This window comes from Phaseolus vulgaris, chromosome 3, assembly GCF_051622355.1.
Source record: "Phaseolus vulgaris cultivar YP4 chromosome 3, ASM5162235v1, whole genome shotgun sequence".
NCBI classification, from domain to species: Eukaryota; Viridiplantae; Streptophyta; class Magnoliopsida; order Fabales; family Fabaceae; genus Phaseolus; species Phaseolus vulgaris.
Window position 1 is genome coordinate 51,186,383 of NC_143500.1, and position 22,312 is coordinate 51,208,694.

Sequence of the window (22,312 nt, forward strand, 5' to 3'; positions counted from 1 at the left end):
ATTTGATAGTCTTATTTAATATTTATATAACTATACTTTTTTATTAATATTTATTAGAAGAAAATATGTATACAATTACAATTGGTCTGATTTGATTTTTATTTTCATAAAAAATTATTTAATTAATATTTTTTAAAAAAAAGAGATAAACGTGGAGATCACAAAAAAAAAATACCGATTAAATACAAGCAGGAAGGAAGATGATTTTTTATTTTGAAGACGGAGATAACAGTGAAATCTGACGCCTAGTAGTTGGCAGCGATCTTCAGAAGAACGAAACGATGTGCATTTTGTCTTCGATTAGATTATTGTTGTTACTATTATTGTGAACTATCGTTTTACTCTGTTAAGAGAGTGTTCTTTGAGGGCTGTAGAAATGGGTAAGTACACACAATATTATTCATTAATGTGATGTGATAGATCCAATTAACTTCCCATATTATATCGTATTTATGTCAGCGGAATCGTCCAAGCGCCACCAATGGCAGTGGGAGAACGCCACCGCCGGCGCTGCTGCTGGATTCGCCACCGTCGCCGTTATGCATCCCCTTGATGTTGTTCGAACTAGGTTCCAAGGTTCTCTCTCTCTTCTCGTATAACTGAAGATTTCTGATCTTTCGCACCTTCCATTCTAAGAAGCTTTGTTTGATTCTGCAGTTAACGATGGTCGAGTCTCGAATCTTCCCGGTTACAAGAACACTGCTCACGCCATTTTCACCATTGCTCGATCCGAGGTTTGTCATTTCTCAATCCACCTACGTCTATGTTTTGACAACTAAGGGGTTCAATTATCAACGTTCTTCTTTAATTGTCAATCGGAGATTCAGTTTTTTCTGTTCAATGGTCATGTATTTTGATCACTATATACATAGGAAGGTTGCCTTAAGTCATTTGTTTGAGCTCATGGCTTTTGCTAGCATATCGTGATTCGTGAAGTATGCTACTTATTATGATTTTCGTATGTCCTTATTCCTTAAGAGAGCAAATTATCTTGATAGAATGGTTGCTGAACCTTCTAGGTATAGAGTTGTTAGAATGTATTGAATTACATTTACTCCCTTCCTAGGTAGTACAGCTGATGTTCAGCACTAATAAATCTGACAAGACGAGTACTTTTAACTCACTCCTTTGAACACTTTCTCTTTTATGGATTGAATTTTATTAGAAATTGCAAAATTATCATTAGATAAGATGCGAGATCCTTAAGATTTTGAAATTTCTAATCATTTTAATTAAGAAAAGACTGTGTTGCAAGTGTTTTCATCTGGAAATGTGATAAAGTCAGCACTATGCCAAATTGCATTCTTAATACTTGTATCAAAACTTTAAATGTCATATTAAGTGCAACAGAGGGAGTACGTGCCAAGGTTTCTTGTTGCCCATTTTTGGCCCAACAGGCAAGGGTGATTGTGGGGACGGGGGAATCATGAGTCAGTGTTTTTGGTTGATGAATGGTTGCTTTTGTCATTAGACTTCATCTTTCACCTTGTCCATGGTCTTACTTTCACAAATATTATCACAGTTGCACTTGTGGTTAAGACCAATAGTAAGGCTCAATGTCCTTCCTTCCACATATTATTCATTGGTTAGGTAATGGCAAAATTGCTTTAAGGGAGACACTTTTTGCTTTAAGTACTTTGTGTATGTAATACTATGAATCTGTTACTTATTTTCCATTCTGTATCTTGCAGGGATTAAGAGGCTTATATGCAGGCTTTCTTCCTGGGGTTCTTGGGTCTACCATTTCATGGGGTTTATATTTCTTTTTGTAAGTACTAGTTCCATCAGTGATAATTTGATTGAAGTCAAATTTTATGTTTTATCCTATCATTTTTATATCTGACATCAAGGAGAGAATGATATTATATAGGATGGCGGATTCTTGGATGTTTGAGTCCTAGTGTTTGTGCAAATATGCATTCTCTCGACTTAAACTTTAACTTTTTTCAACAAGTTTGAAAATCTCTCTAGTACTCACTCACCAAATTAGTATGACAATATCTCTTAGTTACAGTTAATACTAGTTTCATTTAACACCAAACAACTTCAAATTCACTGTTCTTCATCCTGCCAAAGGATTATCCTCCCCGTCTTAATTTTTTTACCTGCCAGAATTGAGTGATTAATTATTATCGTTAGTGTTTACTGGTCCATCTGCTTGCTTTCCTAGAAGATCGAAGTCAGTGTACCAAACCTTTTTTTTATATTGCAGCTATGACCAAGCCAAACAAAGATATGCAAGGAACAGGGAGGGGAAGTTGAGCCCAGGTCTTCATCTTGCCTCAGCTGCTGAAGCAGGAGGTTTGGTAAGTGAGAAAAATCCCAATGTTATGAATAGAAAGCCGCATGTATAACTCTAGGTGTGTATGTTGTACAACACTAAATTTTGCCAAGAGATGAAATGTGATACATTGAAGAAATTTGACATATCCAAAGTGAGTGATTCACTTTAGAGGGAAAAAGGAGATGATAAGGCCATTGGTTTGAAAATCAACAATTTAGATTGTGAGATAATACATGTAAATATAATAAAATATGAAATCATTTAAATCTATTCCCTTTCTTTCTCGTTGATGGATATGTTACTTTTCTCCATGTTGAAGATCTCACGTCGATGGGAGATATGACCAAATTATAATATGTATAAGTAAGTGCAAGCCTTACTTTTGGTTTTGTGAAGATGAGTTAGGTTTCAAGCCCACACTTTCTAAGACTCTATAAAGTGAGCCCCTCAATTTACATTCACTTTGGAGGAATCAAAACCACAATGAAGTACTTTAGGTAAACTGTATTTGATGAATTTTCTAATGAAAAGTACTGTTTGAACATGTAACTAATACACTCAAGTTTTCAAATTTCTATCCATTGTGATCTTTGCTTAGCTTTCATAGTTGTATGATTAGGATTCAAAAGCCTGCCAAACACATTGTGGCACATATTTGTGTGGGATGGGATCACAACTGAATCTTAAGTTATTTTGGTTTCCATTGCCTTTAGCCAGGTTTCCTTGTGCACAAATCCTGTCTGGCTTGTAAAAACAAGATTGCAGCTTCAAACTCCACTTCATCAGACACGTCCATACTCTGGGATTTATGGTCAGCTCTCCATCTTAAATTAACTTTATTTTTTAACTTCTTACCTTGGGATTTTAGTTTTTACAGCATTCATATTCTTTGTGCTTTGACTCTAGATGTTAGCTATAATTGCATAGCTTAATTATTATCTTTTACACAAGACTATTCTTAATTTTAGTCACCTTACTCCTAATTGTTCTTGAAATTAATATCTAAAAGTTGAATTTGAGTAGTAGTATTTGACAGAGCATCTATCTCTCTCACCCAAAAGTGGTCTTGGAATCATGATCGATTCTATATCTCTACTATGTGTATTCAATGATTCAATAGTAACTAGTATTAAGCATGCACTTTCATTGTATTTGTTTTATTGCATTGTCTTGTCTTGGATGATATTTATTAAGGTTGAGTTGAGAGAGAGAGAAAGAAGATGAGATTTAGATTTCATGTAAAATGAATTTGTAACCCAAGAGTAACTGACTTCATTATTGATCCTTCCTTTTAGTAACTGTAAGTTACTATTTGCAATGTGATAGTCTCATGATCACTATATATGTTAGCATGTTTTGTCTATTGCAGTTATATTCGTCGATATATGATTTGCTAACTAATTGTGAAATTTTATTTTAAAAAATGCAATATCAGATGCATTTAAGACCATACTGAGGGAAGAAGGATTTAGTGCACTTTACAAAGGGATTGTTCCTGGTCTATTTCTGGTATGTTGCTGGCTCTTGGTCTATTTCTGGTATGTTGCTGGCTCTTGGTTTTTTAATGTCAATCTTGGCACTTAAAAATTTTAGTTGTAAATTAAATATTATGTGTGGTATTGTGCTTAAATAAAGATTAAGGTCTATCTTTTGCAATTTATGATGAACACCACACCTTTGCAAGTAGCCACTATGAACCCTGAATCTCCATTTAACATTATTGTTAAATACCGACTTGATTAGTCGGGCATAATGACCGAAGTATAGGACATGGGGACAATGCTTTCACATCTATGTATGTATGTGTATATATATATATATATATGTATATATATATATGTATAATTTACATTGTAAAATCAAATTTTCCAGCTTTACATTTTCATTAATAACAGCCCATACAATAAAATACTAAAATCAGATCTGTCAATAATTAGAACAACTAGTTAAGTCTGTGAAAAGGAACCTGAAAAAAATGTTTGAGCCTTTAATATTTATAAACTAAGTTGATTTTATGATTTCTTTTTACTTTTTTCTTATAGATGTGTTTTGTCACGAAGAGGTATCACCATACACACTTTACTTGTACTCAAACTATGTCCAATAAGTGTTTGAATCAAACTATTTTTTAATTGCAACACAATTGACGAGTGTCTGACACATGTCCAACAAGTATTTATCTGGAAACTGTCAAATGCTAACACTATATTCTAAAGAGGTGTCTGTGCCTCCTACTATTATACAATATTAAAAACACAAGAGATCCTTCCATTAAATTGCTGTTAAGTTATTAAGGATGTGGTTATTGTATGATTGCTACATGATCATTGACTTATCTCAGCAAATGATTTTCCGTATCATCTCCAGCATTCACACATACTCTATGTGAGGACACGATTAAAAATTGCAGTCTGGTGGGAATTATTCAAGTAAAAATCATGAGTGAAATTAGAATACTTCTTTTACCTGTAGTTTCATGGAAACTTTTGATTTGGTATTCTTGAGAGTGCGAGCTATTTTTCTAAAGGTTGTTGAACATTGAAGCTATGAAGAGATTGCTGGGTTGAGGATTTGACAAAGCAATATTGATAATATTCATTAGGGGAGCAAAAGTACAATTAAAATAAAAGGTTACTAAACTCACTTCCAATATTTTTGCCCAATGACATTTAATATATGCTTATTATGTTTAAATATAGTGCCAGTGCCAATGTATTTTAGTGATCACGGTAGATGATCATCACATGACAAACATTCCTTCTGTTACTTAGTGGCAGTAGGGCGAAGGGATCTGTTGTGATGTTACTGACAGTTTAAAAGTTTAAGGTGAGAAGTTGCAACTACCCCAAATTTCAGGTTGTGTATACATTTTATTCTCAAACTTTATTTTAAAATTCTCCTGAATTTGGTGGAATTAAGTGTACACCAAAACCTTCCTTTTCAGAATACAATATCATCATGAAATTTGTTTGAGAAAATATTTTGGGAATCGTTATCCAAAATATGTACAACTTAGAAACATTTAACTAAATGGCTTTTAACTCCCTGAAGGAAATTCTTGTTTTAACCATATGTTGACCATTACTCTAAATTATTTTTTAATTTTTTTCATAAAATCCCTAAATTGTAATAGATAAATTCTTCTTTAAAAAAATTCAGTTCACTACCAGTGATTACATGGTAATAAAAAGTACCTTGCAGAAAATTTGGTTGGAATAGTGTTAAGCTTAATAGTAAAGGAGGAATATGCTTGTCATAAAATCTAATTCGTTGGTTGGATTACATATTTACTTAAATTTGTTAACTCTTTCCTTACCAGGATATTAGTAGTAATAACTAGGTTCCGTACATTCTGAAAACTAATTATATTAAATCTTTAGCTTATGATAACTTTTTGCCGAAGCTTTTTAGTTATATTCTCTAAAGCCATTATTAGGTTGCTACTTTTTCTCTAGGGTGTGGAAGGCCAATTTTAAAATTCCGATGCCTATTTCAACTATATTAAGTATTGACAAAAGTCTCAAAATCATACTTCTGCGTTTTTCATTATGTCTCAACAGGTTTCTCATGGTGCTATTCAGTTCACAGCATATGAGGAACTGCGTAAAATGACTGTTGATTTTAGGAGTAAGAGAAGTACAGTTCATAATCAAAACCCAGATAAATTGCTGGTGAGTTAGAGGACCTTGGATCCATTTAACTCTGGAGTTCACATGCATTGGACTATTTACATTTTTCAAATGATTTTTTTTATGATTGACCTTTTTGATCACTTGCATTGCTCTCTAAGTCGTTCTTTTACAATCATGACTTTAGTTTGGTAGAGCAAAATGATGCATGTCCTGAATCACGACTCAGATGGTTCCTGCACGTGAGTTGGGGATGCCTATAGTTTTGACTTGATTGTGTACTTTTTTGGTCTCACTATATTTTAGCTCATATTAGTTACCTCAGTTAGCTTTTATTCACCATTTTCAAATGATTATGTAGTATTCAGGGACATTTAAATGAGAGAAATGTAGCTTTATGCATATCCTACATTTTATTTGTTTCAAGTTTATAGCTTTATAAGATATGTTCGAGTCTGGTACTCTTAACTTACTTTTTTATCTGATGTTTACAAATGGTTGCAATTGATTTTGAGTTATAAAAAATTAAACATTCTTCTTATCCAACGCTTACAGTTGTAATGTTTTCATATTGTATTATTTTTCCCAGAATTCTGTTGATTATGCTGTTCTTGGAGCAACATCAAAACTTGCTGCGATACTGCTAACCTATCCATTTCAGGTACTACTGTCTGTCCCCTCTTTTGAAGGAGGATTATATCTTATATAGTCCTTGAAATTGATATATCAGTAATTGATGAAGTTGCTTTCTTACGAGGCATTTCACCCCCTTTCTTTCAGGTTATGCGAGCCCGATTACAGGTACTGGAACGTCTTTACGACGAAGATACATTGCATATTTCCATTCTATTAACTGTGCATCACTGCATCTTTCTCTGAGCTGTTCTGAAATTCCTGTCTCTGCAGCAACGACCTAGTGGTGATGGGGTTCCAAGATATAAGGACACTTGGCATGTTGTGAAAGAAACTGCACGGTACTACGCATTAAAACTCACCCAGATTTAGTTTATATCTCTCTATTGACAATTATGGCGAAGAGAAACTTGATCATTTTGATATTGAACTATTTTTCTTGCCATTATATATTTTGTTCTGTTCTTGCAGATTTGAAGGTGTTCGAGGTTATTACAAAGGAATTACCGCAAACCTGTTGAAGAATGCTCCTGCTTCTTCAATAACATTCATTGTGTATGAAAATGTTCTAAAATTGCTTAAACCGACTAGAAGGAATGACTGAGAGTATTTCATTTTCCTTCATGGTTTTTTCCTCTCCTTGATCTTTAACACGATTATAAAAAAAATGATAGATAAAAACAGAACCAAAAATTATATACATAAAAAAGAATTAATAAATAGATATGTTTTTATAGTTTTTACTTTTTAATTCTTTAATAATTGCTTAAAATCAATAATATAGTAAATAATAATAATAATAATAAGATTTAAGTATAGCTTAAGTTAATTTAGAAAGATTATGGAATATATTTATAAGATTAAGATTTATGAAGTTAAAATCTTGAATTGATTGAGTGAGAAAAACATTATATATATATATAAAGTTTTTTAATGAGTAACTCTTCATCTATCAATTTTAATAAGTAATTCATTTTTAGTTTGATCCTAACTTAGATCTTTTGTTTTAATTTAAACTAATAACTTATATCAAACAACTATATTCTTTCATGCGACCTTTGTCTCCATTGTTCCTTGGAGACCTTTTGTATTCTAAAAGAACCCATAATTTTAAATTTTGAAATAATACATTAAATTTGTAGCCTCAGAAAATTTGTCAAGATGTATGCAATTTTATGATTTAAAATAATAATTTAGTCTCCATGTATGTCACCGATTCTCAACATTAAATTAAATTAACTTAGCTTTTAGCCATGCATGTGATGCTAATTTAGTCTTTTATAGCCGTTAATTTCTCTATTTCTATACGAATTCTTAATTTAATAACATTTTAAAAACCACTATGCCTATAAAGATGAGGTTAAAAATATATCATATAGATAAATACTAAATTAAGAACTCGTAGGAAATTAACCTAAATCTATATAATGATATAAAAACTAAATCGATAAAACAAACTTGTATTGTAGAAAAGACCACAATAAGAATACGATAAGAGTACGAGTGATGGCCAAAAGATTAAAAGTATAACAAAAAATAAAAGACCAAAATGAGATTATGCATGATGTGTAAAGAATAAATTATAATAATAAATATTACAGGATAAATTCTATGTATGTTTTATATATTAAATTTAAATGTAAATAATTAATCCATTTAACACGTGTTAGTTTTTTTCTATTTTTATAATCCCTATTATTGTATAAAGAAAAGAAAAAAAAAAGTCAGAGAAGAACAGACAAATAAAAGAGCGAAACGCGCAAAGGCTGCTTAAAACGACAGCCTCCAACAGCCTCCAATCTTGGTCCTATTGGTCTTCTTTCAACCCCAAATCCCAATCCCATAGTGAGCATGAGACGGTGGCGGCGCCGTAGACAATGAGAACAGCACATTGCGATTTCACCCAAAAGCTCCTTCCTTTCAACACCACCCTCACCAAATTTCCCCTTCCACGCACCCCATCCTTCTTTCTCCAACTCCATCGCATGGCCGAACCCTCACAAGCCGCTAATACCGCTAATACACCCGCGCCGCACCCAATCCAACCCAAACCCAACGCCCTAGCCGATGACAACAATTCCAATCCGCCGAAGGAGATTCCGCCGCCACCGGAGAAGCCGGAGCCCGGCGATTGTTGCGGCAGCGGCTGCGTCCGATGCGTTTGGGATATTTATTATGAGGAACTCGAACAATATGATAACCTCTACAAACAGAACGATCCAAGCCCCAAACCTTCTTCGTAGTCTTCAGCATCGCCTGGGTTAGTCTTATTCATTCATTGTATCCTCAACCAATTTCGTGGAAGCTCGATTTTTTTACTGTTCTAAGAAAAAGAACCAAGTGTTTATCTTTGTATGTCGAATTGTATAATAAGAAAAAATTTCTTTTTGAAATATCAGGATTAAATTGCACTCCTCAAAAATGCTATCCTCAACATGGATTTTACATTGAATATAAGTTGTGTTAAATGATCGAACTTGTATGAAATTATCAATTAGCAATGAATTATATATGGAAATATCTGTGACAACTTGAAGTGGGGTGTCTGTGGAATCGATATGTATCTCCTGATGATGGGGCATAGGGTTATTCTGTGTATATTTTGATGTAAATTTTGCTAAATGGTCTTTGGCAATCTCAATTTCTGGTTAGTATTTTAGTGTTTTTGACAAACAAAACATGGGGTTGAGTTTTTCTGCTTTGATCAAGTGTAGCAGCTTAATTTTTCACTCTCAGCTGTTATCCTTTGTTGTATTTGAAAAGTTTGGTGAGCAAACCTCACTGCTTTTTTATTGTTATTTCTCCCTTATCAGAGCCTCTTTTTGCCTTGAATTTTCATCATCGTTTATTAACCAGTGTTGTAGAATTGGTTTATGATAGTGGAATAATTTTGAATCATATGCATGTTACTTGCTGATCTAATTGGTTGTCCACTGCACTATCATGGCCACCCAATGCTGTCTCCTGATTTTAGATTCTCTTGGCTGTTATTACTGTTTATCTCCTTTTATGGGGTTTTGATACATCCCTACCAACTCCTCCTCATTTCTGTTTAATCCCGTCCTTTTCAGAATTGCTTAGGTAGACCCGTCTCTGAAAAATATTTGTTTTGCAAGGAGGGAAGCTAAGCAGCAAGAATGAGATTCATAGTCTCTTACACTTTGCTGTTTTCTCTCCTCTCCTTTCGCAAACAATCAAAACAATTTCATTCTTCTTTATCATTTGGATCTTTTTCTTCAAAATCACTCAACAAATAGGCCATAAATGTGGAACCGAATAAAAAGGACAAATTCTAGGTTGTGTTTGCACTCGATTACTAGTTTTGATTTTGAGAATCCATTAGAAACCTGTTAGTTCCTGTTAGTTTTGCTTTAAATTGCAGCCTAATATATCTTATAAGGTGTTTGGGAATATGAAATCTGTTTTCTAGAGCGAGGCATAATTTTAAAGGTTAACATTTCTAGTCTAAGATTTTTGGCAAACTTCAAAGAATCTGTCTACTGAGCACTTCCTTGAATCCATGCATAAGAAAATAATTTGTAGCCATTGGATTGTTGTATAATGTCTAAACGCCTCTTTAAAATCTATGGATAAGAAATTAGAGTGCTCTATAATATCAAGTGACCATTGAGCCATTAAAAGCAGATTGCAGGAAATAGCAGAGTCGTAAATGTAATTTGCTATTCAGGGCTTAAATAAACCCATAATGCATAATCCTATGGGCATCAAACTTGAGGCATGGAAAATAAATTGCTGACTGAATTTAACAATTACCTACAAAAAATAAATAGTTAAAAAAATATTCACTAAACATACATACTGTTGCACATTAACTTTAGGGGAAATGTTCGCAATTATTTGACACGTTCAATTTTGTTTTGAATACTTAATTTAATGTTTTATATTTTTAAAGTGATTTAAAATGTATTTTTTTCATTAAATTTATTGAGTTTAATATTAAAAAATAAATGGATTTTTTTAATCACTGATAATTATTTTTGGAAGAGTATAATTTTTAACAAACGTAATTTTATACTGGTTATAAGTTTCAGAAATTTCTTATTTCTCTATTGCATTTGTAGGGAAAAAAAATGCAGTAGCCATCCGGCCAAATAGTGGTAAAAGCTGCATCAAGAGCAGCATCTCATGTCTAATTCACAAAGTCACAATGAGGCCATTGCATTTTGCACCCGCTATAGTTTGAAGTTGCAGCTCTTATAAATTAAAATTTTAATTTTACCTTTTTAAAATTTATATTACAGAATATGGAATACATCTTTTTTTAACTTTTTTATTTTTCTTAATTTTTTTTTGTAAGGTGCTTAATACAAAAAAAAAAATTTAACACAATTTTTTTTAATAGTAACAATATCTACATAAAATAAGCATATAAGATGTTTGTCACGATCATAATATTTTTGTATTTTGGAATGTAAAATTTGTAATATATCTTTGATTTTTTTTAAAGCGTTTAATACAAGAATAACTTTTTTGAGTACAAAATTTATTTTTCTTGTGTAAACTATTTCCTCATGTGTGGTATCATGAGCTAATTGCAATTAACTTTGAGTTTTTTTTCCATGTTAGAGTATCTTTTTGACACATGTTCATAATCGGTCATGTGTTGTAGGATGTCGACGATCCTCCTAAAAATATCATAAATTCATTGAAATGACATTAGACACTTAAAATATAAAAATAAATAACCATGGTAAATAAAATTAAATACAAAACCAAATAAATTATATGGATGTAAAGTTAATGTCAGAGGTAACAAGGTGGTGGTCGACAAAGTGTAAACATTAATCATTAATAACAACTATTGCACCTCCTTCAAACATTAATAATACACTTTGAAAAGTGACAATGTGAGCAAGAGGTAAGTGTATTACAATCAATAATTAAAACGAGACCAGTTTCGAATTGCACAAATCCAAACAATCACTTATTTGAATCTTTCTTTATTGTGTTATTTGAAATGCTCGATAAGTTGATTTGTAAGTAAGATAATTATGGAAGGTCATTCATAACTTTTGGATTGATTAATTTAGAAAAGTAAATTGACATATTCTAAACTGAATCATCAATAAAGCCAATTTCATATTACATGGTTTGGATTTATGACTTCGAAATTTGACATTTTGGAATATATTTTGACACTTTTGAATTGACCAATTTAGAAGTTGTATAGTTTGTATTATACATTCTACAATTTAAATTTTTTTTTATATTTTTCATATTACTTGTTTTGGAGTGTAATTTTTTTAATATATTTCATTGTTTTTACTATAATGTGATAAATAACATATATTAATGTTGTAATGCATTTGTGTATGTAATTGGTATGTAAAAATACTTACTTAATAAGTCCATGAAGTAACATTTAAGTTTATATTTTGTCATTATTGTACTAAAATCAGATATAACAAATCCCAACAAGAAATGAAAACATATAGGTTGTTAAGTTGTGAAAGAGATGTTAGATAGAGACGTTCTAAAAAAAATTATAACATTTAAACATAAGTTTCAAGAAATTGCATTTCTAGATATAAAGATATGTTATTACAAATGTGTTTATTTGTAGGTTCACTGTAAATGGGTAGATACATATACTTGTGAAATACATTATTTCAAGTTGATATAATATTGTGTCGTTATATTTATTTATCGCTAAAAAAAAAAAAACAATGCATGTCAATATTTTTGTTAAGAAGTAAACCTTCAACAAATATTAGATTACATTGCATTATTTATGTTGAACATATTTTGGTATACATTTTGTTCATGCATTTTTTTTATGTTATTTGTGTGTTTGTTATTCAACACATAAAAAAATTCCTTATTTTATTCTTTGCGTAAATGTTATAGATAATATTAAAATATGGTTGTTCCATGCTAATTGCTAACATTTTTTTTGTTTACTCACTATATGATCATTATTAATTAAAAATTAGATACAATTTTTTTAGTCTTACTATTGACTTATTTTTAATTAACTTATATAGATAGTAAATTTTGGATAATTGAGTAATTTAATTATGTAAAGATATCATTTATGTTATAATGTAAACAAATGATAACGATCACATATATAATTAAAATGGAAAAAATATAAATCATTACATAAAAAATATAACACATATGAACCTAATTAGATATAAAGTATAATTTCATAATCATAAACACATGAACTTCTGTTGTATAGATAATTTTGTCATCCTTTATTTAGTGAGTTAATTACATTTAATCATTGTAAACTAATTTTTTCTCGAATTTTTAGTATCATTTTAAAATGCAATATAGAATAAAATCTAAATCAATTATCAAGTGAAACGTATATATATTTATTGTATTTCTATGTTTAATATTTTTATAGACATTAATTTAAGATTTTTTTATCAAATAAGATTAAACTGAAAATACAACGTATTAATGAAAATACAATTCAAGAAAATGAAAAATCAATTCAGATTTAATATTTATACAATTTCTTTAATGTAAGCACTCCTTTTTAAATCTCTAATGTCCATGTCAGGATATTTACTAGTGGTAGAAAACACATAAACTCAATTTCTTCAAAGCTAAACTTGAAGAATGTGATAAAAGAATAGTTTTTATTTATTTTGAAAACATAAAGTGTAATAGAAAAGATAAAACCCTAAAATCCATTTAAGAAATTGTTATTGGATAAATTTAAATTTAAATAAATCTTATGTTAACCAATGAGACGTGGGTCACATCACATGCCACATTTTCTCTATCAATCTAAAATATTTTGATGAGAGTAAAAGACAAAAGTACCCAACAAATAAATACAAATCTTCACCAAGCAAGTTCTGTTGTTTTGCGCACGTGACAAAAACACAAGTTTGTTGAAAGGGAGAAGCTCTTAACAAACAAAACGATGATGAGACAGTTGAGTATTGTAGTCACTGTCAATTCAACTCTGAATCTGAAGCTTATAAATGTCAACGGAAGCGCCCAAGCGCCACCAATGGCAGTGGGAGAACGCCGCCGCCGGCGCTGCTGCTGGATTCGCCACCGTTGCCGTTATGTATCCCCTCGATGTTGTCCGCACTAGGTTTCAAGGTTCTCTCTCTCTCTTCTCATATAAACTTCGATTTCTGATTTTTCCCGCCTTCCAATCTTACTAGTATTGTTTGACTCTGCAGTTAACGACGGTCGAGTCTCTCATCTTCCCAGTTACAAGAACACCGGTCACGCCGTTTTCACCATTGCACGCTCCGAGGTTTGTCATTTTCTAATCGAACAACTCCAATGTTTTTTTCTCAATTAAGGATTCAATTGTCAAAGTTATTCTTTAATTAATGAAATTCCGGAAGCTTTTCATGTGTCCTTTAAGAAAGGGAAATAAGTATCTACGACGCTGGTGCTTAGGCGAGTTATCTGAAGTTAAGGAAAGGGGCTAGCAAACTACATGGCATTGCATTACTTCAGTGAATTTTTTAAACACGTAAAGTTGCTTGACCGGTTCGCATTAATAAAAAAACCATTTTCGCTCAAAATTTAATAGGTTGAACAACCACTTAATATTGGAGTGATTTTTGAGTAATGTAAAGTTCTTATATCTACGTGATATGTAAGACTTAATTTGAGGTAAAATTTAGACAATCATGCATTTAAATGGTGTTGATTGCTGAACCTTCTTGACTTAACATATATAGAATTATTACATGCACCTTTTACTTTCTAAACAGTGTAGTTGAAGTTCAGCAGCATAAATAAATCTGACGAATATGATAAAATCAGTACAATGGTTTCTCCTATTCCTGAAAAGTGAAGAGAAACTTACTAAGATTATTGCTACGACCTGCGATTGTAACGGTGCTAATGAATGCAATAGTAAACTAAGAATGAATATGAGTCTTTGTACGTATTATTGATACGTCGGATATGGATTACAGTGAAGAAGGCTACTTTATTCAATAGCAGGTACAAAGATAGTAAAAATAAGGAAATAACAAAAGAATATTTCAGAGAGAGAGGATCAGCATCAGTTCTCCCTAACAGAATGCTATATACAAGTGCTTGGATCACTCAGAATCCTTTAGTCGTGAATTGGTTATTTTGATCCTTGCACTTTTCCTCCTTTTTTGGTTTGGTGGATCCGTAGCCATGTCTCCCTCTTGAGCAGAGCAATCTAAAGCCCCTTTTGCACCACTTGAATCCGCATTTGTTACAGAGATCTTATGGTATGTCGTGCATAGTGAGATTCAAATGTGGAATGCTAAAATTTTAAGATAATGAAGAACTTTGATTGAACATAGAAAGTATCCAATATGATATGGGTCCAACATTGGTGAAACAACCATTTTCAACTGTCTATGTTTTAGACTGCATGACATTCCCATTCTTGGCCCACAGCGGGTGGGGGGAGGGTGGGTTCTCACTTGTCAATTTTGTTTGTTAATGAATGGCTGCCTTTTTTCATTAGACATCTCTTTTTACCTTGTCCATGGTCTTACTTTCACGAATTTTATCATGGTTGCGGCTGGAATTGTTGCTCAATGTTCGTTCCATCCATGTATTCTTGATGGGTTTAGTGTTGAAAAATTAGCATCGGTCGCAAATTGTAGTAGGAGAGAAAATTTTCTTTTGGTACTTTGTGTGTCTTAGTATGAATGTACTACTTATATGGAATGCTTTATCTTGCAGGGATTAAGAGGGTTATATGCGGGCTTTCTTCCTGGAACTCTCGGGTCCACTATTTCATGGGGTTTATATTTCTTTTTGTAAGTCAACTTTCAAATCGATCATTTTATATGTGACGCTCACTAGGAGAGAATGATATTGTTTAGATGGCTGACTCTTTCTTTGATGCTTTTGTTCTAGTGTTTGTGCATATATGCACCCTCTCCAGTTAAATTTTGAACTTGTTTCAATGAGTTTGAAAATCTGCTCTGTGTCCTACTCACTCATGCATACAGGAGAAAAATCATATCTAAATTATTTTTCTTAGTCAGGAACAAATTGTTTGGAATCCATGTATGAGTTTGAGTTCTACACTGAGTAGAGATGGGAAAGTTGAGCAACATCACCTATAAACCCATTATCTTAAGGTTTTGGGTTGGATGTGTTATCATAGTCTCTTAATATGGATTTGCTTATGGCTCATTAGTGTCGATACCTAAAAACTCATTGTCTTAAAGTTTTGGGTCAAAAGTGGTGTCATAATCTTTTATATGAGTTTGCTCATGACTTGTTGGTGTCAAATCTCTCCAATGTATCTCCTTCAAAAGACCCAACACAAATCAGTATGTCATCAACTCCTAGTCTACAGTCTTTAGTAGTTTCATTTAAATATCAAACAATTTATTTTCTCATTTACCAGCATTCAAACACGGTTTGGTAGGAAACAGTCTTCCAACTGTTACCATCCAAACCAAGAATGCAAGTAACATCAAACAATTTCGACAAATTCACTGTTCTTTATCCTGTCAAAGGATTATGCTCCTCCCCCTCAATTTTGCTATCTTCCAGAATTGAGTGATTTATTATAGTTAGAGTAGTTACTGGTCCATCTGCTTGCTTTCTGAGAAGACTAAAGTCATTGTATCAAACCATTTTTTAACTTCCAGCTATGATAAAGCCAAACAAAGATACGCAAGGAACGGGGAGGGGAAATTGAGTCCAGGTCTTCATCTTGCCTCGGCTGCTGAAGCGGGAGGTTTGGTATGTGAGAAGCATATACAATCCACATGTAATTCTTAGTGATTATGTTGCACAACCCTGCTGGCATTTGTTGGCACATGACGTTTTTTATTTTTAAAATTTGTCACAATTGGGATGTAGGAGAGATGAAAGGATTTGAATCATCCAAAGCGAGGGATCTCTTTAATGGGAAAAAGGTGATTTGAAAATCAGCAAATGAGCAAGTAAATATGAAATCATTTAAATCTATTCTCTTGGTTTTATTTCTCGTTGAAGGATATAACACCCTACTTTTCTCTGTAAAGTGAATCCCTTAGTTTTGCTTCACTTTAGAGGAATCAATTCACAATGATTACTTTTGGTGAGCTGAATTGATGAATTTGGCAATGAAAATTGTTGTTTGAACTGTTTGTGAGAATGGAACTAATATAATTAAGTTTAGCATTTTCTTATCAACGTGATTATCTTTGTGATCCTACTTAGCTTTGATAATTTGATAGTTAGGATTCCAAAGCCTGCCAAACATACTGTGGCACAAACCTGTATGGGGTAAAAACTAAACTTTCAGTTATTTTGGTTTCCATTACCTTTCGTCAGGTTTGCCTGTGCACAAATCCTGTTTGGCTTGTAAAGACAAGATTGCAGCTTCAAACTCAGCTCCATCAGACGCGACCATACACTGGGCTTTGTGGTCTGCTCTCCATCTTAAATTAATTTTATTTGGAACTGTTTACATTTTATAGCATCCACATTTTCACTTTGGCTCTAGATGTTATGCTAGATATAATTACATATTTTATTATCTTTTACAATAAGATGCTTCTTAATCTTAGTCACCTCACCCTAAATTGATTTTGAAATTAGTATCCAAACGTTGAAAGATAGGTCATTTTCACAGTGGTTCAATCTGAGGCGTAGTATTTAACTGAGCATTTATCTCTCACCCAAAAATGGTCCTGGTTGTGTGGCAGTTCTATATCACCACTATATGAGTATTCAGTAATTCAATTTTACAAGTATTAACTATTAAGCATGTGCATTCATCCTATTTGTTCCATTGCATAGTCTTGTATGATGTTAATTTTCAGACTGTTTAAAAAACTAGTTTTAACTTTTATTTATAGATTATTTCAGTTGTTTTGAGAAAGGAAAATAAAGATGCAAGATTTAGGTGCATAAGTTGACCTTATTTTTTTTTCTTTTTGATCTGGGAACCAGGGTGACTATGTTTCACTCAATAAGAAACTAGTAATACACTTTCTAACAAACTCTTTTGAAACCCACTTCTATTCATGCTAGTATGTATAGTACACTTCGTGATACGATTTTGAGTATCCACTATACGAATCGTAAGAAGAATCTTATGCAGTTGTATTGTATAGTGCGAATCGTGATACATCATACGAATCGTGATAGATTCTGTATCGTGACTTGCTTTTATAAAATCCTAATTTATATAAAAACCTAATTTTAATTTTAATTGCTTTTATAAAAAATAAAAACCATAATTTCAAACGTCCTCTGCTCATTTCGAAAGTTCCTCTTCCGTATTCTTCTCTACGTTCTTCTTCTATCCAACAAAACCCAAGTTTGAACGACAGCTGCGACGGTCAACGAAAGCTGCGACGGCGAAGGCAGTCTACGTTCTTCTTCTCTCCAACAGCAACGCCTAAACTTGAAGGTGCGAACGACAACGGCGACGGCAGCGAAACCAGCGGCGACGACAGCAGCGGCAAAGGCAGTGAAATGAGGTGCGAGACAGTGGGTTCGCAAGAAACAGCTGGAGGCGCTGTAGTGGTAGTTATCAGAGGCACTGTGGTTGCCGAAGTCGGAGTCGTTGGAGGCGTCTGAGTTGCCGGAGGCACAAAGTACTCTATTTTATTGCGGAGGAAAAGCAAACAGAGGAGGTTTTCTGCTGCTGTCTTCATTTATTAAGATGAGTAAATAAAAAAGAGAGTCAACATTACATGGAAGTACTGTGAAAGTCTTCGAACAAATATAAGTTTTGCTTTCATACTTGTTGGGATGGAATAGCAAGGATGAAGCATCATCTTGCTGGAAAAAAAAAACAAATAAAGATGTTATCCCTTATCCCTGTTGTAATGTTCCAGATGAGGTGAAGGCTTATATATTTGATTAAATGTTGCATTTTTTAATGTTTTTAATCTTACAATTCACTATACGAGCATTAAGAAAATCAGTTCTCCAATACACTACTTCTATCTCGATTCAACTACCATGCTTGCTTGTATTGGCTGGATTTATTTGAAAATCACAAAAATTTGTGAGTTCTACCTTTTTTAACGAATCTCACTAACGATTTTTTAGTTCCTAATGAAACCAATAGTTGAAGTGTGTTAGAGTTTTGCAAGCACTCTTAACTCATCTATCGAAAACACGATAGTGAATATATATTTGTTTATTGTGGTTACGTTCTTCATCATATGAATGAATTGCTAACCAGTCATGAAAACATTTTATCTGTAAAAGTTAAATATTAAATGCATTTAGAAACATAATGAGAGAGGAAGATTTAGTTCACTTTACAGAGTGATCAATCCAGGTCTATTCTGGTGTGTTGTTTTTTCTTGTTATTTTATCAATTAATCTTAGAACTTGAAATTTTAATCAATTTGAAATAATATAGGTAATTATGCTTCATAAGGATAAAAGGTCTTATTTTCCCAAATCGATTCTAGGTTCAGATCTATAATCAACATTTTTCCATTTGCAACTATCCACCATGAACTCTTTTATCACTCAATTAAACCCAAAGACTATTAGAAACAACACAATTCATCCTTTCGTTTAATAACTACAAGTTACTAAAAGAATGTGTTTGCCATGTGAGTGTCACAAGATCACTGCATATGTTAGCATATTTTGTTGATTGCTAATTAGTCATGGAATTTCATTCTTTTAATATTGACTATCAGATGCATTTAGGACCATAACGAGGGAAGAGGGATTTAGTGCACTTTACAGAGGCATTGTTCCTGGCCTATTTCTGGTATGTTTCTGACTCTTTATTTTGCCTGTCAATCTTGGCACTTAGAGTTTTAATTATAGATTAAGTATGATATTTGGTATTGTGCTTTGCAATTTATAATGGACATTACACCCATTGCATAGCCTCTATGAACTCTTGAACCTCTGCTAATTATTATTATACAATACTAGAAACATTACAACAGATCCTTGATCATTCAGTTAAGTTGTTGTTAAGTTATTAAGGAATGTGTTTATGGTGTGATTGTTACATGATCATAACCTCATGTCAGCGAATGATTCGTTCATGTCATCTCCAGCATTTGCACATATTCTATGTTATGAAATGATTAAAAAAAATTCCATGGAATATCCCTTTGTCCTTCCCCTCCCCCTCCCCCCTTTTTTTCCTTGCTGTGTGGCAGTATGGTGGAATTATTCAGTCAAAAAAGTCAAAATGATGGATGAATTTGGAATTTTTTTACCTGCAGATTCATTGCATGCAACTTGTGATATGTGGTATTCCTGAGAGTGGCTACTATTGTTTTTAAAGGTTGTTGAACTTGACACTATAGAGATTAGTGGGGTGGGGGTTTGACAAAGCAGCATTCAAAATATTCATTTGGGACCAAAAGTTCTATTAAAATAAAAGGGTATTAAACTCACTTCCTGATTTTCCCCCAATGACATGGGATATATGCTTGTTTGTGTTTAAATGTGGTGCTATGCTAGTGCCAATTTGTTTTAGTGATCACAGTATATGATTATCCCATGACAAACATATTCCTTGCTACTTAATGAGCTAGTGACAGTAGGATCGAGAGATCTGTTGTGATGGTTTCAAAGTTTAAGGTGTGCAGTTGCGTTGCAACTACCCCAAATTTCAAGTGGAGTGTATACAATTTTTTCCTTAAATTTTTATGCAATCAAAATCTGTCTTTAGATAACAGTATCAGTATCAATCATTTCTTTTTGAGCAAATTACATTTTGGGAATCGTTGTCTCCAATAGTCACAACAACCTAGGAACATTTAACAAGATATTGTTTGACTATGCAAAAGAGAAATTCTTGTTTTAACCATATGTTGACGTGATTAACCAATCCTGTAAATTATTTTTCAAGCTAGAAATTTTTTCTTAAATTCCTATTAGTTCTTTTTAGAAATTTTAATCTCCTGGGAATACATAGTAAAAGAAGTAACTGATTGTCATTATATCTAATCCTTTGGGTGGATTACATAATTATTTACAATTGTTAACTCTTTCCTTGCCAGGATATTAATAATAATAAGGTTACCTGCATTTGTATCTGAAAGTTAGTTACATTAAACCTTTAGCTTACTTTTTCCCGAAGCTTCTTTGTTATTTATGATGCTATAGTCTAAAGTCCTAAAGACATTATTTGGATGCTACTTTTATCTAGGGTGTGGATGGGGAAATTTGAAAATTCCAATGGCTATATCGATTTTCAAGTATTAACAAAAGTCTCAAAATCAAACATGCAATTATCTATGCTTTCTATGCTTTATAATGAGCTTACTTGAATTTGTATGTTTCAGCAGGTCTGTCATGGTGCTATTCAGTTCACAGCATATGAGGAGCTCCGTAAAGTTATTATTGATTTTAAGAGTAAGAGAAGTACATTACATAATCAAAGTTCTGATAAATTGTTGGTAAGTTAGAGGACCTTGGGTCGATTTAACTCTTGAATTTACATGTATTGGACAATTTACATTTCTCAAATGGTTTCTTGATGTTTGACCTTTTTGTCACTTGTATTACTCTCCAAGTCATGCTCCTATAATCATTGCTCTAGTAATTTGGTTGAGCAAAATGATGCATCTCAAGAATCACGACTCTGATTGTTGCCTGTATGAGAGTAGTGGATGCCTCAGTTAGCTTTTATTTACTGTTTTCAAATGGGTAGGTACGATCCAGGGACATGTTAAATGGGAGAAATGTAGCTTTATGCATATCCTAAATTCTTTTGTTACAAGTTTATAGCTTTATATGCACGTTTGGGTATGGTACATTTAACTTCCTGTTATCTGACGTCTACATAAGATTTCAATTAATTTTGTTTTACAGGCAAATTAATCAATAATTTATCCAAAACTTATAGTTGTGATGTTTTCATATTGTATCGTATTTCCCAGAATTCTGTTGATTACGCTGTTCTTGGAGCAACATCAAAACTAGCTGCAATGCTGCTAACCTATCCATTTCAGGTACAACTGTCTGTCCCCTCCCTTTTGAATGAGAATTCTAGCTTCACTCCTTAATATGAGTAATTGAAGAATTTTCTGCCTCCCTCCCCCTTATTTCAGGTTATGCGGTCTCGCTTGCAGGTACAAGAATGTCATTACAAGATATAAATATTACATATTCATTTTCATTTAACTGGACATTACTACATCTTTATCTGATATGGACTGAAATTTCTATCTCTGCAGCAACGACCTAGTGGCGATGGGGTTCTAAGATATATGGATACTTGGCATGTAATGAAAGAAACTGCACGGTAACTACATATTAAAAACACATCCAGATTTAGTTTACATCTTTATATTGACAAGTATGCAAAGGTGAAACTTGATAGGAATCATAAGTATTATTGGTGAGTAAGATTATCATATTGCTTACACCTTGGAAAATGGCAAACACAATAGCTTGACTCTTGGTGACATGCTGTCAATGAATTGGAAAGACTACATTGTCCCTCTTGTTTTATCCAAATTATATGCTCTTGATAATTTCAAATTTTATTATTGTTTTGTCTTTATAGATTGTGTTCTGTTCTTGCAGATTTGAAGGTATGCGGGGGTTTTACAAAGGAATTACCGCAAACCTCTTGAAAAATGCTCCTGCTTCCTCAATAACATTTATTGTTTATGAAAATGTTATAAAATTGCTTAAACCGACTATAAGGAATGACTGAGTATTTCATTTTCCATCAGGATTTTCCTTTCTCCTTATTTTTGTTTACTTATTTGATATTTATAGCAATGGGTATTTCTCATTTTTCCTATCACTTCAGTGTAACAATGTAGATGCAATTTCAATAGAGAAAATTCATGGCTGCTTTTATATCCGTGTTTCCATGCTC

General features: G+C 32.6%; 3 protein-coding genes across 17 annotated transcripts; all 3 read left to right on the top strand.

The window, feature by feature from the left end:
* Positions 1-153: 153 nt before the first annotated feature.
* LOC137808424 (folate transporter 1, chloroplastic) lies at positions 154-7,165 on the top strand. Of its 10 annotated transcripts, XR_016519305.1 has the most exons (14): positions 205-380; positions 460-576; positions 658-734; positions 1,692-1,768; positions 2,213-2,306; positions 3,002-3,095; positions 3,720-3,793; positions 4,812-4,914; positions 5,056-5,110; positions 5,845-5,955; positions 6,503-6,574; positions 6,694-6,714; positions 6,820-6,887; positions 7,018-7,165. XR_016519305.1 is itself a non-coding variant. In XM_068609526.2 (12 exons), exons 1-12 carry the CDS (start codon positions 377-379, stop codon positions 7,148-7,150), a joined length of 942 nt encoding a protein of 313 aa, XP_068465627.1. In that variant the 5' UTR covers positions 154-376; the 3' UTR covers positions 7,151-7,165. The 10 variants fall into 10 exon arrangements, 5 of the variants coding, with proteins under 5 accessions (XP_068465627.1, XP_090155887.1, XP_068465626.1 ...); XM_068609526.2 differs by lacking the exons at positions 4,812-4,914; positions 5,056-5,110 and having other exon boundaries at positions 154-380; XM_090299761.1 differs by lacking the exons at positions 4,812-4,914; positions 5,056-5,110 and having other exon boundaries at positions 211-380; positions 2,213-2,781; positions 2,998-3,095.
* Positions 7,166-8,308: 1,143 nt separating this feature from the next.
* Positions 8,309-8,968, top strand: LOC150028903 (oxidoreductase-like protein, amino-terminal protein). Its single transcript, XM_090299764.1, has one exon. It carries the CDS (start codon positions 8,424-8,426, stop codon positions 8,787-8,789), a length of 366 nt encoding a protein of 121 aa, XP_090155890.1. The 5' UTR covers positions 8,309-8,423; the 3' UTR covers positions 8,790-8,968.
* Positions 8,969-13,382: 4,414 nt separating this feature from the next.
* LOC137808426 (folate transporter 1, chloroplastic) lies at positions 13,383-22,293 on the top strand. 6 transcript variants are annotated; one of them, XM_090299759.1, is made up of 12 exons: positions 13,432-13,635; positions 13,719-13,795; positions 15,223-15,299; positions 16,146-16,239; positions 16,360-16,415; positions 16,816-16,909; positions 19,155-19,228; positions 20,766-20,879; positions 21,363-21,434; positions 21,534-21,554; positions 21,660-21,727; positions 22,012-22,293. In XM_090299759.1, exons 5-12 carry the CDS (start codon positions 16,365-16,367, stop codon positions 22,142-22,144), a joined length of 627 nt encoding a protein of 208 aa, XP_090155885.1. In that variant the 5' UTR covers positions 13,432-13,635; positions 13,719-13,795; positions 15,223-15,299; positions 16,146-16,239; positions 16,360-16,364; the 3' UTR covers positions 22,145-22,293. The 6 variants fall into 6 exon arrangements, 4 of the variants coding, with proteins under 4 accessions (XP_068465630.1, XP_068465631.1, XP_090155886.1 ...); XM_068609529.2 differs by lacking the exon at positions 16,360-16,415 and having other exon boundaries at positions 13,383-13,635; XM_068609530.2 differs by lacking the exon at positions 16,360-16,415 and having other exon boundaries at positions 13,383-13,635; positions 20,769-20,879.
* The last annotated feature ends 19 nt before the right edge of the window (positions 22,294-22,312 follow it).